At 36.5% G+C, this 18,849-nt stretch overlaps 1 protein-coding gene across 3 annotated transcripts in view; it reads left to right on the top strand.

The window, feature by feature from the left end:
- LOC149081471 (carcinine transporter-like) overlaps positions 1–18,849 on the top strand; it is an 86,066-nt gene that overhangs the window by 48,567 nt on the left and 18,650 nt on the right. For all 3 annotated transcript variants that reach the window (XM_089238395.1, XM_089238396.1, XM_089238394.1), the window contains exons 2-3: positions 6,230–6,619; positions 17,091–17,194. In XM_089238395.1, the coding sequence (XP_089094521.1) occupies positions 6,251–6,619; positions 17,091–17,194 (473 nt within the window). In that variant the 5' untranslated portion in view covers positions 6,230–6,250. The remainder of the gene's footprint in view (positions 1–6,229; positions 6,620–17,090; positions 17,195–18,849) is intronic.

Here is an 18,849-nt window from a genome sequence, read left to right as displayed (position 1 = left end):
TACTTCGCAACAATATTCTTTTCGGTTCAAATAAAAATTGTATATTCCTTATTAGGTTTACCATAATACATCAAGAAAAATGCGAGAAATTGGGAACCTAAATCCGGGAAAACGCTAATTGCAGATAAGAAATGAATTTATACGACAAATCTGCTAATAACTGCTAAAATAGAGAAAGGGTGAGAAATAAAGGGCTGCTACAAATCGCAGTCAACAAAAATGTATTTGAGGAAAAAAACATTCAATGACTGGATGACCATATTTCATTGAGAAAAGTAGGAGGAACTGGGATGATGAATACGGTATGTCACCAATGGTGATTAAAAACGTTGCAATAAGTCAGCAAAATCCCCCCTTTTCTAAAGTCACTGAAAAATTGTGCAAAAGACGTAGAGCCCCTGACTGAAGCATAACATATTGAAATTATTCTTATAATTACCATAAGTTATGAAAACGCTGTTTATTCATGATTTGAGTGAAGGTTACAAATCAAATTAAGCATCGCTTGGAAAACGGGACAAATGTATAGAAAAATAACTACGAAAACAGGAACGTTCCGTAAAATACGGGGCACAAGTGGCCCATCAAACTGTTTCCAACTTTATACTGGTTTTTGGGTTCATAAATGTTGAGAAACGCTGTTCTAGGAGATCAACTTTTCCATCTCCATATATCAGACACAGGAATGAGCTGACCAAATCACAAATGGATTGGGACATCTACGAACTCGATTGGGTTTTGTGTCAATACGGCCTTTAGTAGACAAACGCTGGTGTTCGATGTCTACGAACTGCAAAATGAAAGGTTCGGCATATCTGATCTTCCTGTATAGATTCTCATTTCCCCAATTCTTAAGCTGTCCATTTAGCCCTCGATCAGTTTTTTTTTCCCTTCTTTTCTATAGCATTCTTTGGTGTTTTAGGATTAGCTTATCTCTAAACTTTACGCAGAAACCGGAACGAATCAAATGATTTTCCATAGAAACCTATGAGGAAATCGCGTTTCGGCTGACGAACGTGATTCCGGAACGAATCATCTTCGTTAGCCGAAGGTATTCGTGTAGGTATTAGCGTAACAGTAAAAGCAATAGCTATTTTTTTTCAATTTCTTCAATTGTTTTGAATTAAAAATTATCATTATAAAGTCGTTTTTTGCCCATTTTATTGTTATTGAACCCTTTAAGACTTTAAAAAACTAATTTAGGTTAAGGCCATGTATCAGCCACGGGACATCAGTCCTGTAATGTCCGATTAAGTTTCAAGTCATGGATCGCCGGAGTTCCTTGGCCATTTACAATCAACTGTTTGTCTTGATATAATATGAAAAACAATTGAATGGGTATAACTTTAAAAAAGAAAAAATTGTTTCTGGTGTTATTTTGTTAATTTTTGGTTTGGAACCTTCGCACTTGAATAAATTTTGGTAAGTTTTTGACATTTGTAGCAACAGACAAAAGGTTCTGATTGCTTTTAAATGCATTCTTTGTTTTCAAACTTGAATGTTCGGTTAATTGGGCACCGGCGATTTTTAATGTTTTCCAATTTGAGAGCATTCTGTAATTCATAATTAACATTCCCGGTATTCTTAAAACGCAGGTGCTATATTACACATGGAAACGTATTATATACGATAAGCCCAATGACCTTTTTCATGGATCGGTATTTCGTAGGTACTTTTTACTTTCACGAGGCTTGTACAACATTGATTTTAAACAGGAACAGTCCTAGATGTTAGCTTGATATACGTAAATTTCACAAAAAAATTAAATTTCCCAGAAAACAATTCTAAATTTGCAATTCCGCATTTATTTGCAAAAAATTTTAAAAAAAAATCAAAAATTTTTGCATTCATTCATTCACAAAAAAATTAATTTTGCGTTTATCTGCTTCCCAGATGGGCCGTATAAAGTCACTTACAGCCAGCTATTCTCGATCTATGGGTCACAACCCAAACTTGATTCGCAGTGGGTTATTCGAGAAGGGTCACACACACACAAATCAAAGCAAAACTAGGGGATCTTGAACTATGTGTCACGATCCAAACTTGATTCCCACGAGCTTCCGAGATAGGGCGTACGAGTTCACTTACAGCCAGGGGATCTCGAGCTATGGGTCACGACCAAACTTTATTCGTAGAAGCTTCCTGGATAAGTCGTACAATCCACTGACAGTCCTTATTGTGTAATACTTACTTATATGTTTTACTTACGTTACATGCACTTATGTCACATGTTTTACTTACTTATGTTTACTTAATGTACTTATTGTGTCACTAGTTTCGCTAATTTTGAAAAGCACAGTCGCGGGGTTCGCAAAGCTAATTATTTTGTTGGTTTTGGGTCGCAGCTGGAAACTGTCAAGAACCCCTGGGGAATGCAACAGGTTCCATACAGAAAATTGAATTATTATATATTTTTATAATCAAAATTGAAATGAAAAAAAAAATTATTCAAGTCTGAATACTTACACATTAGGCTATGCTAGGGAGATAAACTGCCAGTAACAGTACCAGCGATAATATGCATTTTAGCAACTCCTATGTGTTTGCAATTTCTGCCTTCTGAAGCTACCAGACCACACCAGTATCAGACTTTTCGCCCCATGCCCAGTCCTGAGGGCTGATTGTGGGATTACGAACGGGCCAGATTGGCCTATGAAGAAGGCAGAAAAAATACTATTTTTTGTATGTCAGTAAATGTATGCATATTAGTGTTGCGAATGAGAAAAGAATCTGAAGCTACATGAGAAGTTTTTGTTATATAGCAGGGGTGTTGGACTCTTCTTCTCTCTCTAACAAATGGTTATATAATTCACAAAGCGTTCATATCATATACGTTTCAATTAATATTTAACTTTATGAATGACTGTATTTACATAAACTGTTCTCACTCCACCAATGTTAAAAATGGAATTGACCGGTAGTGATTAACATTTCCATCATTTCACAAAAATTTGATGAAATTTATTTATAGTAATATTTATCTATACTATGCTGTGGTGCATTATTAATAAAAATACATGGTCTGTTCAATCATAACTTCAGTATGATTAACCATTATTGCTTGTTCTACGACAATTAAAATTCCTTTCTAAAATTTGCAACCAAGATATTCTTTGGTCTTAGCTGTGCCAATTTCTGTTCAGCTGGGTAGTTGGAATCTGAGCTGATAATATCCACTTCTGAAGCATCTTGCTTCTCAAAGAACTTTTTGGCCAGTTTCTTTATATATTTGTAGATCCATGGAATTTGAAGATCAGCGTTCAGGTCGGTTAGTCTGAAGTATTTTGGAGCACCTGTGAATCTCCTGAGAATATAATTTTGATGTTTCTGGAGGTGCCATGAATGTTGATGCTCTAATGAAAGTGGAGAATTTTACCTCATAGAATATTTAAAGTTTATCAAACAAAAAAAAAATTAATTAGACATTTTAAAATTTCTTATTCCCCTTGCTAAATAAATACCTTACTAAATGTTTTAACCAATAGACGGCAGCACATTAGTGTTGTATTTTTATGGAAAAACACTTGAAAGGAAAATTTTTGGGGGAATTCTGCTTGTCGAAATTACCACCATTACCTCCGATGCTACTTCCATAACATCCATGTGACGTGTGTTTAAAGAGGTTTCGTGTTTCTGTGTTAAAAATACAAATTGTTTTTGTCCATTGATCAGAAATATTTTTTTTCCCTACTGTACATTACCCACAATTTCGTCGATCGAAACTAATACCAAAATATAATAGTTTTTTCATGTTGCGGGCCAGATTTTGGCCACCCCCTGGTATATATAGGATGGATATAGCGCCAATGTGGGTGGTATTTGAAGTGAGAAAATTAATTTCTTATTTCTCAAAACATTATTTATTTATTCAAATTAATTATTCAATTACAATTGCTGAATTATTCATCAGTCATTATACGCATTAACCGTGCAAGTTTTTCGCTTGTACTTGAAGCTGATACATAGCGTTCCGACATCCTCGGAGGTTTCATGGAAATGACGCGATTACTGCGTGGGGTGGAGGATCTACCGTTTGCGAAATAAAAAATTCTGATCGAATCTCGTGAGCGCGATTCAATTTCGCTTTTATTTTGCCGTAACGGCTGACTGCTCGAGTTGGCGCGAGGAAGGGGGGGGATCGCTGCTAGGAGAGGGAGAGGGAGGTCCCTCCCTCCCCCCCCCCCAGCAGCGTCAGGGACCCACAACCCTCCCGGATGTCGGGACGCTCACTATCGGCTTTGAGTATAAGTGAAAATGAAGTAAAAATCTAAACCAACATCCAAAAATTTGAAGATATAAGGGGGGGGGGGGGAGCTGATGGCATGACCTACTCGTATTGAAAACAACTTCAAAGCAGTTAAGAAATCAAAATATCGTCATGAATGTTTTTTGTCGCCAAAAAAATTCCAGCTTGGCGTGGATAATATGTAAGCACCCGCAAATATGAAATTAAAAACAAAAACCTGTGATTTTTTTATCAACATGATAATCATCATTGATACAAATGATAGCACTATACATCTTCTAATGTATGGCATATGGCAGTGATTTTCTACTCGTGCAGTTGCATACTAGCGCAATCAAACTCGGCAGTAACGGCATGTTTGACGATAACATAAATAATTAAAATTATTGAAGCTATAGCCAACAATTATAGTGTTATAATTGCCTGTTTCGGCTGATTCGTAGCTCTCGCTTCCCTAGAACATGTCTTTATTGAATTCTCCCTAGAAGTTTCCAAAATTAGGGATTAGAAATTAAGAGAATGTGTTCGTCTATCGAAACCTATGAATAAAAAAAAGATTTATTACATGTTTGACGACTCGACTTGGTCATCTCTATGGTTCGTTTACGGCACGTTCCCACATTATAACGTGAATTTCTCGTCAAAATTTTTTTGTAATGTCTAGGAATCCTCCATGGATTAATTTATAATCGAATACAGGCTACTCGAACGGGGAGAGGGGGCAAATGTGCACCTTCGTCCTTTCCGCCTATGCAAATAATACAATTTTTCAGTGATAGGAACGCTCCCCCATCCTCCTGTATCAACCTATGCCTATTACTCCCCCTATGCCCAACGCCTATTACTCGAAGCAAATTCCTGCTACGGAATAGACTAATAATGTGATCAGAATTCAATAACCTCTATATCAGTGTTTCCCAAAGGGGGAAATATCGCCCACCGGTGGGCGATGGAATGGTCCTGGGGGAGACGATAGAAGCTATGAGTATAACATAGGATCCTACGGGATGGCATGAGTCGGAAGGGGGGGGGGGGCGATGAGAGAAAAGAAATTTCTGAAGAAGGGAGCGATGGAACAAAGTTTGGGAAACTACGCTCTATATTATAGTATACGCACTGGTAGAGTGTTACATCTCTGATGACTAGCCATATGTGATTGGGTCATCTGATGTGTACACATTTTTGTTTGCATTTATATCACTGAAATGTTTGGAAATTGTAGAATGCGTATGGGATGAGCATATATGTATTATTTCATTTTGCATTTTAACCATATTGAAAACATGGTTCCCGGTGATTTCTTTTCCGTTAGAAATCCCGTAGGATATGAACTGAGCCATGACACGGTTAGTTAGTTAGTGTCCCCCTATGGATAAATTGCTTCTACATTGTCCAGATACTGCCCATTTATGATACGACGAGGATGTGGTCGGCTTTTAGTTAAGAATACGTCCTCTTCATGCAGAATTCGCGTGCATGAGCAAAAAACAACTACACCCTTGAACAAATTATTATCATAGAAAACCGCTATAAAAACTCAGTCAAATACTTTTTAAATACAAAGGAAAAAATACATCACGGTATTATTTATTTTTCGTTCGAGGGGTTGCTGATGCGAAGCGAATCATGTTGATGTGTTTACGCATCACGTGTGTGTCACTGACTAACTACTCCATTGGCCATCGAGTTAAAAGTAGAAAACTGATAGAAAAGCACGCTTCACACTCTTTTTTCCCCCCGAAAACTGCTATGAAAGTGTTATTTCCTCAAAAAAAAATTAAATAAATGAAAAAAATAACGCATGTCAGTACCTGGTGCTTACAAGCCCCGTAAGTCTCCGGCGTTCGATCAAGAAAAAAAACACATCCGCGCAGTGGCGTAACTGGTCCGAATATAGGTCTACTCTCAGTATCATTCGTGAAAAAAGCGATGGTGTGTGTGTGTGTGTTATGAGTGTTTATTAATTGTTGTTACACTTTTCAGGCTTGAGCACCAACCGCCAAGATGGAATTCGAACACATCCTGGACCGCGTCGGTGACTTCGGCAGGTACCAGAGGGATCTGATGTGGATATTTCTGTACCCTGCATCCGTGCTTCTGCCCTGGTTCTCGATGAATATCCTCTTCCTAGTTTCGGTGCCGGATCATTGGTGCCGGGTGCCGGAGCTGGACGCCTTCAACTTGACCCTGGAAGAACAGAAAAGGTTGATACGGCCACCCACGGACCCGAAATGCACGATGTACGACATAAACTACACCGAATTTCTTTCCAACTCCGATAACTGGACGGTTCCGGACTGGACCGTGACAAAGACTTGCTCCTACGGATATGAATACGATCGTACGTACTATGACTCCACGGCTGCGACAAAGGTACGTACTATATTGTATAAACACTATTTTTTTTTGACATATTCCTTGAAGGCAAGGATGCTATGAGGCCAGGGGCTGGGATGCACAACCTTTTCCAGTCAGCTGGCCAGATGTACAATATTTCCACCAATCGTAGGTCAGAAACTGATGTATATAAAGGGTGCATAGCTAACAGGGCGCATTCAAACCGAGTTAGGAAAAGCGAAGACGCTAAAATTTATGACTTTTTTGTATACGTTCGATATAACGAGCGTTGACTGTATAATAAGCAACTTCAATCTATAAATTTCCGAGGTTAAACTTCTTTGACGAAAGATCAGTTTGATAAGACTTACGTGCATGAACTAATCGACAGGAGAAGGAAAATCAGACCCTACTCCGTTTTTCTGGTCACTCTGCTTACTGGGTCGTATTTTTGCCTTCCCAAGAATGACCCGTTAACGATGTGTTTGACTGTATATTTACGACCCGTATATCAAAATACATGACAAACCGAAATGGGCACGTATTCGAAAATATGTTTCCTGTGATAACCCTATGATTCCAAAGATAAAGGGCGTATAAGGTCTCACCCTGTGTATGGAAGTACAATGTGGCTGTTGAATAAAAAAAACGAACGATATTTTAGATCTTTACAGGCCATCTCGCGGAAAGCGTGTAACAAATAGAAATGTTTGACTTTCTTATCATTTTCCCTGTAAATATTCATGATCTTATCCTTTAGCTATAATAGTCTTATCAACGTGCTCTCGATTGTCGGAAATCGTATAAAATATCCCGCTCGTAATATGCAGGAAATGAATACAGCAATTCCCACAGGTTATCATGCTATCAACCTACAAAACACGCTATGTGCATTTTATTTGTCCTGAGTTGAAAATGTGCGTGTTTTTAGTATAATGCAAACACTGTGTGTCACACACACAATGTTTTCACAACTCCTTATAATCACTAAATAGAATTTCAAACTATTCTAATTGGCACGCAAAATAATTCACAATATCAATGTGTATATGTAACGGTAAATGTGATGAATCCGTGATCATTCATAATAACTGGTTGTTATGCATAATCGCCAATCATCTTAGATAAGTTTCATGAATTTATCTCTTTTACTGGAGATTATGTATAACACCCAAGCGTCGTTGGTAAATTTGATAGACGCTTGAAATTTATCGCCTTTATCCGTGATTATGCGAAATAACGTAGTGTAATTGTGATGAATTTGATAAATATGGAAAACAATACCAAGTGATTCTGGTATGCTTGATAAGCGTGCGAGTGGCGTGGTGGTAAGATGCTCGTCTACCACCGTGAAGGTTGCTGTCATGGTCCCGGTTTCGAACCCGAGGGAGGATACAGATAAGATATTTTCCCTAACGAGCTTGAGGCGACTACCGATAGACAGGGCCTTCATTTCCAACCGATCTCATTAATGGCAGTAAATAGCGATATGGCCAGAGTTGGTGTTTGCTGAAGTAGTATGTTTGACAAATGCAGTCGAGCCCCGATATAAAGAATTCTATTTTAATGAATTTCATGATTTAACGCTTCAGGGCAAGAGTTCATGGTTGAAAATTCATTAAATCGTAAAATTTGTTGAATGTTAGTTTGTTATATCGGAGTATGATCGTGATATTCGTAAAATAGGAGTTATTTCGGAGATGTTCGGAAAATTCGTTGAATCGGAGTTCATTATATCAGGTTCATACTCTGGCTCACAAGTACGGTCGTCTAAATAATAAATCTCATCATGGTGACTATGCATTCTAATAACCGGAAAACATGATGAATTCTTTAGGCTACCCCTTATCAAATTTACCATGGACGCTTGGGTATTATGAAAAATCTTTTTAAAAGTCATAAACTTAAAGTAAATTTATCAAACTTATGAAAATGGTCGGCGATTATGCATAATAACTGGATTTATCACATTTACCAAACGTATATATTTTGAAGATAGATTTATTTTCTATGTTTTTCATACTTGAGTGAAACAAACCATTTGAGTAAGATATTAATTATAATATAAACAATATGCAGTTGTAATAGAATTATTCGTCACATAATTTTTATTAATTTATTAATCACAACGTTCAAATATTTACTTTTTGAAATTATAATTGCTTTAAAAGTTTCTGTTACTTTGAAAAGCTTTTATGATACTTTCCTGATACTTTAAAAAATTTCTAACATGTTAAAATCTTTTTTGACACTTCCGTGTAAATTTATCATTTCTTGTGATTTCTATTAAAGCAAGGGCTCTTCAACCTTTCGGACTCGGCGGACGAAACTGAAACTTCCCACAATGCCCGCGGGCCAACCAATCATGTAATTTAATGACATCCTCATAGAAGGGAACCAACCAATTAAGCCCCGCGGAATTAAACAGAGACAAAAATCATTATTTCTCTCATTGATGTATATAAGTTATTTTTTCCACTTATTCCGAAATTGTTTGTTTCGGAAATTCTAAAACTATTTCTTATAGTTTTCATCAATTCTGGAATTTATTTCTTTCATCAATTTTGAGTTCTATCAGTTTGTTCTAGAACTACTTCCTTACAGAATTATTATTTTTCATTTCAGAATTATTATTTTTCATTTATTCTAGAACTACTTCTTTCATTTATTCTAAAATTTATTCTAACATTTATTCTTTCATTATTCTAGTTCATTCTATAATTATTCTAGTTCATTCTATAATTATTCTTTCATTTATTCCATAATTGTTTCTTTCATTTATTCCATAATTGTTTCTTTCATTTATTCCATAATTGTTTCTTTCATTTATTCCATAATTGTTTCTTTCATTTATTCCATAATTGTTTCTTTCATTTATTCCATAATTGTTTCTTTCATTTATTCCATAATTGTTTCTTTCATTTATTCCATAATTGTTTCTTTCATTTATTCCATAATTGTTTCTTTCATTTATTCCATAATTGTTTCTTTCATTTATTCCATAATTGTTTCTTTCATTTATTCCATAATTGTTTCTTTCATTTATTCCATAATTGTTTCTTTCATTTATTCCATAATTGTTTCTTTCATTTATTCCATAATTGTTTCTTTCATTTATTATAGTATAATTTCTTTCATTTATTCTAGAATTATTTCTTTCATTAATTCCGTTCAAATTAGTTCTTTCATTAATTCTTCCTTTCATTTATTGTAAAATTATTTCCTCCATTAGTTTTCCATTACAATCATTCTAATTAATCGTTTTCGAAGGTTTACAACCATTTTCTGAAAATGATCTGCGGGTCACGGCAAAAAAATCCTAGGACTAAATGTGGACCGCGGACCATGCGTTGAAGACCCCCCCGTATTACGATGTCTGAGGAAAATGTAGCCATATCGGTAATACATGAGCAATTTTCTGTTTTTTTCTATTGTTATTATTTCGAACGGAATTCGAAATTTGATGCTGTAGCACATTGTTTGGACACGTGACCTACGTTTTTTGCTGGGGTGATGCATAGTTTTGCGCTAGTTTGCCATACTGTGACGGAAGATGCCACTCGGGAAATATCACGTTGTTATTTTCTCATGATTCATTTATATTTCTTCTCAGGTTCCATTACTCCCCACAACTATATTTCGCTAATCATGAAACGTACAGTTTTTAATGATTTTTCAAGTGCATTGATTTCAATTTCAAATCCGTATAAAATTTGGCCTGTCGTGTAGGTTTCTTTAAAATATGTGTCAGGTTGATTTTGTGCTATATTCACTGCGCATGTGAGCGAATATCAAATTTTTTTGCCAGAAATTTCCATGTGACCAGGACTCTATAAGGGCCCTCCTTGTCCAGTTTGCATTCACTAAGAAGGAAAAAAACGGATTTATCCGCGTCTGAAACGTGTATCATTATTTTAATTTCTTTTCAAGTTTACGAAATTGTTTTTCTGGACGAAAAGTCCATTTCTTTCTGGATTTAATTTTCAATTAACACTATATATAATTTCGAACTACCTAGAACGACGGTAGCGGTCATTTTGACCGCAACAGAAATTATTATTTCTTTATCGAAACTTCTCGAAACAGTATCTATTCAGTCTCTTTGACTTATTTTTGCTATAAAATCAGCTTCCGTTCATATTTACCAATTTTTTTTTCGTTTTTGGAATTTTGGATAAAAGGGCTCGTTATGATAATTCTCGGATAATTCCGTGTTTTGTTACTTTTAGAAAGGGTTTCGATTATTATTTTTTTTGAACATTTCTAATTAATGGCTTTCTTTTCACTTGGCAGGCCACTGAAAAGTTTTGAAGTATAGGTAATACGCGTGAGACACTCGTGAGGAGAATGCACGTTCTCGAAGTCAAATAAGCGTGAATAGCCGGCAAATCCTGAGCAATGTGAAATACACACATAAGGCAGATTTCCGATTCCGATCGCATTGTTCACTGGATGAATTCATTTTGTCGGAAACACAACGACATTCATTAGTAGAGCAGTAAAATTTCATAATTTCTAGATTTTCGCTGTTTACACACTGTAGATATTTTTTTTTTCTTTACTCTGTCGAAAGCATGATAAGTGCTAAAATAATGGCGCTCCACGTCATTCAGCGGGGCCCCTAGGTTGGGATTTTTGGTGGAGGCCCCCTCTAGTGAAATGTATGATGTGAAGAAAAAATTATGAGCATCGGTTCGGCCCTGGGCTGGAGCTGTGTCCGTGGGTAAAGTTCTGAAAAATAAAGATTCTTTTCGTTGTGTAACATTGTACCAGCGAATGCAATGCAGTGAAAGCGCAAAGATTCATTGTTTTTAATATTCATAAATGATTTATGCAACTTCAACATAAATGGCAATATCACAACTTTCGCCGATGCCACTGTATTACTTTACTCAGATGACGATTTCCAATCTCTAAATAACCTAATCAATACTGATTTAATTAGAATTCCGAAGTGGTTCGTTGCTAACGACCTTCACATAAACACATCGAAAATCAAGTTTATAAATTTCTCCTTCCCAAACTAACATTCATTTTCACCCTAATTTAATTTTACATGATCACAATTATACTGTTAGTTCTGATTGTAATTGTTAAAACAAGTTACTACAATTAAGTACCTTGGCATATTCATTGATCACAATCTTAAATGGAAGAGTCATGTCAAATACTTGCAAAAAAGTCTACGGCTAGTAATTTATAAATTTTACTATCTCAAACCTTACTTGAATCACTCGTTTTTACTAACTTTTTATTACTCTTTGTTTCACTCACGCCTACTATATGGTCTAACTGTCTGGGGTCCTGACTTACCTTTCAACCCATTTACCTTATAATCAGCCTCCATTAGAGAATAATTAGAATCATCACAAATAATTTTACTACACCATCAATGCAACTTCATCAACATCTTGGAATGCTTACATTAAGTCAATTATATTATATTATTGATTCCAACATCCAAAAAATATATATTATTTAGATGCGGCATTTAGAACTGTTTTTAAATTGCACTTCTCTGTTGCCATGAATTTTTATTTTAATTTGAATAATTTGAATATTTTTTTAGTTGAATATTTTGTTTCCCTATACTACTTTTTACTAGCATTTACCAGAAGCGGGTCTTTTTTTTTTTACTTTTATATGATAACAATAAAATTGATTTGATTTTTTAAAAACAAGTCTTCAAAGGTGTACTTTTGAATGGTACAAAATGTGTACTGGAGAGAAATAAACACCGTGGAAGAACATCTGTTCTCTCGATATTAAGGTTCACACGAGAAGACTGTCCATTCCATCCTGTTTTAAAATCATATTAGTTTAACGTATCTCTATAGCCTACCTCCATCCTTCTAGTTGGAACTTAATTGTACCAATGAATCAAAAAACCTAGAACACTTATATTTTAGGAAGAGCCTTAACAAGATGAGAGAAGTCATGAAATTTCAACAACCTGAGATAAACCGTTTGGGGGTAATCGAATGTCAAAGTAGCTATGTGTTCAAAATGACCGCTTCCGTCGTTCTAGTCTTGAAACTTTGCTTAGCCAAATAACTTTCCTCAAATTCATAAGGTCTAATGAAAATGTTAATTTATTGAACCCTGTACGTTGAGGATTTCGCTAGTCATGTTACTTCCACTTGTTGGAAATATGGACAAGAAGTAGAACCTTTTGAAAATATATATATTTTTTCACATTTTCCATTGAGACATACCGTTGGATCATTATTTCCTACATTTTAAAAGCTCTAGCCCTCAGCAAAAACCACTGAAGCTTAGCATGGTTATATATATTACCCTCACCTATTTCAGTGGAATTCTCATTAAATACTTGAATTCAGGATGAGAAACTTCATCATAGCTGCCATTCTATTTCATTTTATTAGCCAATGTACCAATTTTCCCTTCATAAATAGACAAAAATGAATAGCAATTTCATAAATGGGGAAAGTCAAAGTACAAAGAATCTTCATTCATAACCTGTATCTGACCTACATAGTGATCTCGGACCAGGTTCGAAACCACTTTCCTTCTCTACGAAAGCGTGCGTAAGTCACGAGGTGAACGATTCTTCCTGTATGTGTGTAACCAGAGTATTATGGGAAACGCTCCAAAGAGTTTTGCGTTGCGTAACCAAAACGAACACGACGGGTAATGATCGCTCGAACGAATGGGAAAGGTCGAATCAATTGAATCGCTAATTATTAATTATATTATTGGTTCGAAGGTTAATGGGAACCATGTCAAGGAAATTAGAGATAAATTCTCAATAATTCATACATACGCATACTTTGAATGAATTTGAATGAATTAGTTGACCATTTTTATTCAGGGTGGCTTCGGTCATGGCTTCGATAATGAATATTTTAAATTATCCGCGTGGTTACTTTATTTGGAATAAATTTTTGCGCCTTTATTTTCTGTTAGAGAAAAATTTTATTTGAATATTTTTGTTATATAATTTTTCACTTAGTTTATCTAAATTCCTTCCTGAATTTAAAACTATTTGTAATTGTCAAGTTCCACGTCGTTTTTTCCTTAACCCTTTCGGACCCGGGGAACCAGAAATGTGTGGGTTGTTTTCTCTCACTGTAGAACTCTTTCTTCTGATCTCCGGGAAGTAAATCCTGAGTTAACCCTCACAGCGGCAATCCCGAGATATCTCGTCCAACTTTATCCACTTTATGTTGGAAATCCCGAAATATCTCGGGTTCTTAAAACGCTCTTATTTCGGCATTGACGAGCCCAGCTAGATCTGTACAGCTATCTTTCTCTGATAGCATGTTTTCCTTCCTGCCTCCCCCCCCCCCAAGTCCTGTCAATTAGCTATCAGTGGGCGGAGTCATCGACTCTTTTCCTCTTTGGGGCCGTTCAAGTATTACGTAAGCAAATTTTTAGCCATTTTTGACCCCCTCCCCCCCCCCTGTCAGCAAAATTTCGTCATCGGCTCTGCCCCTCTGAATCCTAACTCATATTTTCATTTAGGGTGGTTGCTGACGTAAGCATTATCCAACCCCCCCTCCCCCCTTGTCAGCAAAAGTCAGCAAATCGGAAACCCCCTCCCCCCCCCTCGATGTTTACATAATACTTGAACGGCCCCTTTCTGTTAATAGATATTGAACAAAAGCTGACTTCGCCCACTGAGAGCTGATTGACAGGACTAGGGAAGCAGGAAGGGAAACATGCTATCAGAGAAAGACTGTTGTACAGATCTAAGAGAGAGATATCGACTCTTTCCCCTTGTGTTAATAGATATTGAACAAAAGCTGTCTTTCTTTTCGTTCGAGAAGCATTTATCAGCTCAAGACCAATAAAAAATAAACAATTTTTCCTCCTACTATGTGGCAATTTCTAGAAGGTTTAGTGATTTCTACTGTGGCAGTTATAATTCGAATCGGGAAAATTTTAAAGCAGCTTGGAAAGTTAAAGGATTATGTGAGTTTTGAATTAGAATAGTGAATATTAACTTTTTGGGATTTCATCCGAAGGCAGAATTAAAAGTTGAACTTTCGGAGGGTTTTTAAGGTGGCTTCCAGGAGAAAATGCCTCCAGAAAGAGTATGATTTATTGCATGAAATTTAACAATAAATTTCTGGATAAAAATTGTCTGTAAAGATGAATATACCCTACATCATCTTGGTTGTATGTACGATAAAATGGCTGATGTTCACAAAGAAAAAATTAAAATTTGGAAACAAAAATATAGATATGATGACATTTATGTGTTTTCAATGCATTTTTTTTTTGAGTATCAAAAATGCAAAAACATTTTTAAAATTCCAAAAAAAAAAAATTAATGCTAGGATCTGAAAGAGTGTCATCTGCCACTGAATGAATGAACGCCAGGGTCTCTGCCACCGGACTTATCCCGTTGCCGAGATCTCTTCCAGCCCAGCTTCGTGGCAGAGTCTGGAACAAAGTGAGTGCACCTAACAGTCTGAGTGTGTAGCTAGTGTTGTGTATGATATTTCAGCGCTGCCATCTATACTTCAAATTGTGAGTGAAGTGTAAATGATTGAATATTTGTAACGTTGTAGGCCTGTTGCTCTCTGTGGCGAGACTTTTTAACGGGGAGATCGGCTCGCATTCGCGCCTTGAAGTTGGGAACCACAGAAAACCAACTTCAGCCGACCACCACTGTGGGGCTCGAACCCGGATCCTCGCATCGCGAGTCCGTCACTATGACCACCACAGCGGCTTGTCATCTGCCACTATGATTCACCCAATAAAAACGTATTAAAAAAAAATTTCCCCCCAAAAACCTATGTAAATTGGTGCTGTGTCAGCATATTTTTCATTGAAAAATTGCATCGACACAGCAACTAAATCACAGCGGATTTTCAATTATCCTAAAATAGTTAATTAAGGTTGAAATATTCAGTTTGTCATGATTTTAATGTTGTCTATAAACAGTTTATGTTACCTATAAAATTTTGCTGAGTAAAGTCGTATGTTTTTCATTTTGAATGTTTTTATTTCCGAATCCTTCAATTTGGTGCGATTTTGTAAATTTCTGAACACGTAAAATTTCAGCAGATCTAAATAAGAATGACACCGACCAGGAATCAACTTTCTTCTAAACAAAAACGTATTGCACTCATAAAACTGTATTTCATGCTGAAATGACACTGAAAGGTGCACTCTCAAAAATAGCCTAAAAATTGGTATAATGGAGTTTTTTCGCCATGTACTGAATGAATGAATGCCAGAACTTTTTGCCACTGGACTTATATTCCGTTGCCGAGATTTCTTCCAGCTCAGCTTCGTGGCAGGGTCTGGAGCACTTTATTTTATGTCAAAAAAGGAGGAAAAAAAAACAAACTCATTTTTACAATATATTTACCCCAGACAATTGGGTACCGTCGCGATTAACGAATTTTGTGGTGATTACGGACGAGATGGGATTAGGAGTTCTCAGCCACCTCATTGGGCATTTTGCCTGTTGTGGCGTTGTATTTGTATTAAAAGCTTCAGGGTTTAGTTAAGACGGATGAATGTACACATATTAGGATGGAGGTATATTTTAAAAGCAATTGAGCCTCCCCCCCATTCCATCTCATCTGTTTTCTTACACTTGTCATATTATATACACAGGATTGGCCATGCACTGTGCAGGGTGTCCCATAAAGGCCCCATTTGGCCATGTACTGTACAGGGTGTCACATAAATTCCTAAATGGGTAGGAAATTCATAAAAAAGTTTAAGGAATTTTTATGTATTTGAATGCGGTTTGCGTAAAACTTTCTTCTCTGAAAGGGGGGAATTTAATTTCGGTTCAGAAAATCAATTTAGATATTTTTCTCCTAGAGGGCGCTGGCACAGGTGTGATTGGACCTGGACCTTTCTTCAATCTCTTCTGTGTCCGAAAGCTTTAGCTGGGGATTCATGTGTAAGGGAAAAAACATCACATCCAGCAATGTCAACATCCCAATGAAAACCTTATATGAGAGCCAGTAACAGGAAAATTCAGAAATGAGCTTTTAATCGTACACCCTGCACTTTATATGACAATGATTTTCGTATTTCCAGTGATATGCTTTCTACAGCACTCTCTACCGACAAAAATTTGAACTAATTGTTTTCTACATCCAAAAAAACCTCCTTTCGTGAAAATAACTCTTTTTGCGAACAGCATTTAAATGCACCGATTTCCTCAATTTTTTTAAAAACAAATTTTCAAACTATTTACTGTTTGATGGGACGCCTTGTAAATTGAAATGTATATACAAGATCATAGATGCGGTCAAATAATATTGCATCATATTAACGTTTAATTTCGTAATTTCTATGTCGTAACTGAATACAGGGCTAGGTAACTATATAGCCCTGAACCGAATAACATATGCATTGAATTAATCCACCCGGTAACGTGACCCACTGCCCTGGTCACCATTGAACCCTGTGTTTCTTTTCTTCTCAATGGCTTTATGTAATAGTTGCGATAACTTGAGAAAAAAAGCATGAAATATATATATTCCATAATCAACTTTTATTTTCCTGTTCTTAGTGGAACCTGGTTTGCGGCGACAGCCATTACGTCAGCCTCGTCCTCACGCTGTCGAATGTTGGGAGCGCTATCGGTACTCCACTGTACGCATTCATGGCTGATAGGTAACTGAAATACTTACCACTTATTATCCGATAATAAAGAACCTGATACCACTAAAGGTCAAATAAGTTTTTAAACGAAATTCTTATCTTTTATTCCGCAGCTATTCCATCAAAAAAGAACTAGTGTAATCGAATATAAATACATGGGAGAGGCTGGGATAACACTATAAAAGTTTTATAAAATATTTTTTATGAAACTTGAAAAAAAAAACACCAATAAGCCTGCTGGTTACATTCACTCGAAAGTAGTCAATCCACTTAATGGTTGCAGTTTTCAAGTCTAATTAAAGAACTTTTGCAAATCTTTTATGGTGTAATACCGGTCTGACGTTTTGTACCACTTTTTCGTACGAAACGGACAAAAGCCATAGCGTGTGCACAACCTTTTCGAAACAGAATTTTATTTTCCTTATGTGTATCTGCGATCGTAATGTAGGGCCAGGTTTGCACTATAAAAGTTTTATAAAAGAGCTTTTATCAATCTTTTATAGTTAATCCTGAAACTCATTTCCGTACGAAAAAAAAACCCTTTTTAATTAGTCTCTACGTTATAAAATGAAAACACTGACCAAATTGTATGTTTATGGCTTCAGTGGTTTCGACTCGGCGTTTTATAACCTTTGAACCCCTTACTTAAAAGTGTCGAATTTCAAAAATCTCTTTCTTTGCGAGTCTTCACGTTATGAACTAACCTCTGAGTGAATTTCATATTCATATCTTCAGTGGTTTCGGCTCGGTGATGATGAATTAATTAATTAGTCGCGACTCGCTATTTTATATGTATAGATTAATAACGCTAGTGTGTCGTTTATGCAGCTCTTTTGATGAAGAAGTGAAAATGTCGGGAGGGCTCAAAAATATCGGGAAGAAAGACGGGGGGGGGGTTCATAACTAATTTGTGGAGTCTACCGGGAACTCACTAAAACAGTGTTTCTTAACCTTTTTTTGCCCGTGGCCCCCTTTGAACCAAATTTTTTTTCTCGTGGCTCCCCTGTCTTGCCCAGAGTTTTCGACCCTCATCTAGAAGCAAGATCCTTTATACGTATTGAATTGATTTCTTCAGTGAATTTGCACTGAATGAAAATTTTGCAAATAAGATTGGCCTCCAGACCACTGGCCTGAAATTTATTGATCTCCTTGCTAGTCCGAGTCTCACCATCATGGGCGCCCTAGGCAGTGATGCTATGGTAATCCCATACTTAGCTGGAAATAAACAGCCTACGTATTTCCTACTTATTTTCAAAATTTATTGTACTATACAAAATATCATAAAGTGGGGTCACTATGGACATGAGACCCCCCCCCCCCGGACACGACCCCTCACAAGAGTGGGACTGAAAGAGCTGCAGCCCGGACCCTGATATGGCTTTCATAATTTTATGTACTTCACACTATAAATTTTGTATAGAGGACGGCGGGTCTGTGAAAAATCTAGCCGGGAGCCTGTGAAAAGCCCCATCCTAGGGAACCTGCTACAAAATGTAGGCGGTGAAGCCCGGATGGGTCCTGGTTTTATGGGCGGTTTTGTTGGATTTTATAAGTGTATTATAGTCCCTAAAATATAAAAGCTTTATTTCTTCACACTTTAATTTTTCTTCTCAGCACTCTGCAGCCCTCCGAACCACCTTTCACGGCCCCTTTCTCCATTTTCTTCT

Source organism: Pholcus phalangioides, unplaced genomic scaffold (genome assembly GCF_987345545.1).
Source record: "Pholcus phalangioides strain wild (caught in Gottingen) unplaced genomic scaffold, Ppha-v1.0 ptg000010l_1, whole genome shotgun sequence".
Lineage (NCBI taxonomy): Eukaryota > Metazoa > Arthropoda > Arachnida > Araneae > Pholcidae > Pholcus > Pholcus phalangioides.
The sequence above is the reverse complement of the archived record's forward strand: the minus strand, read 5'-3'. Positions and strand labels throughout refer to the sequence as shown.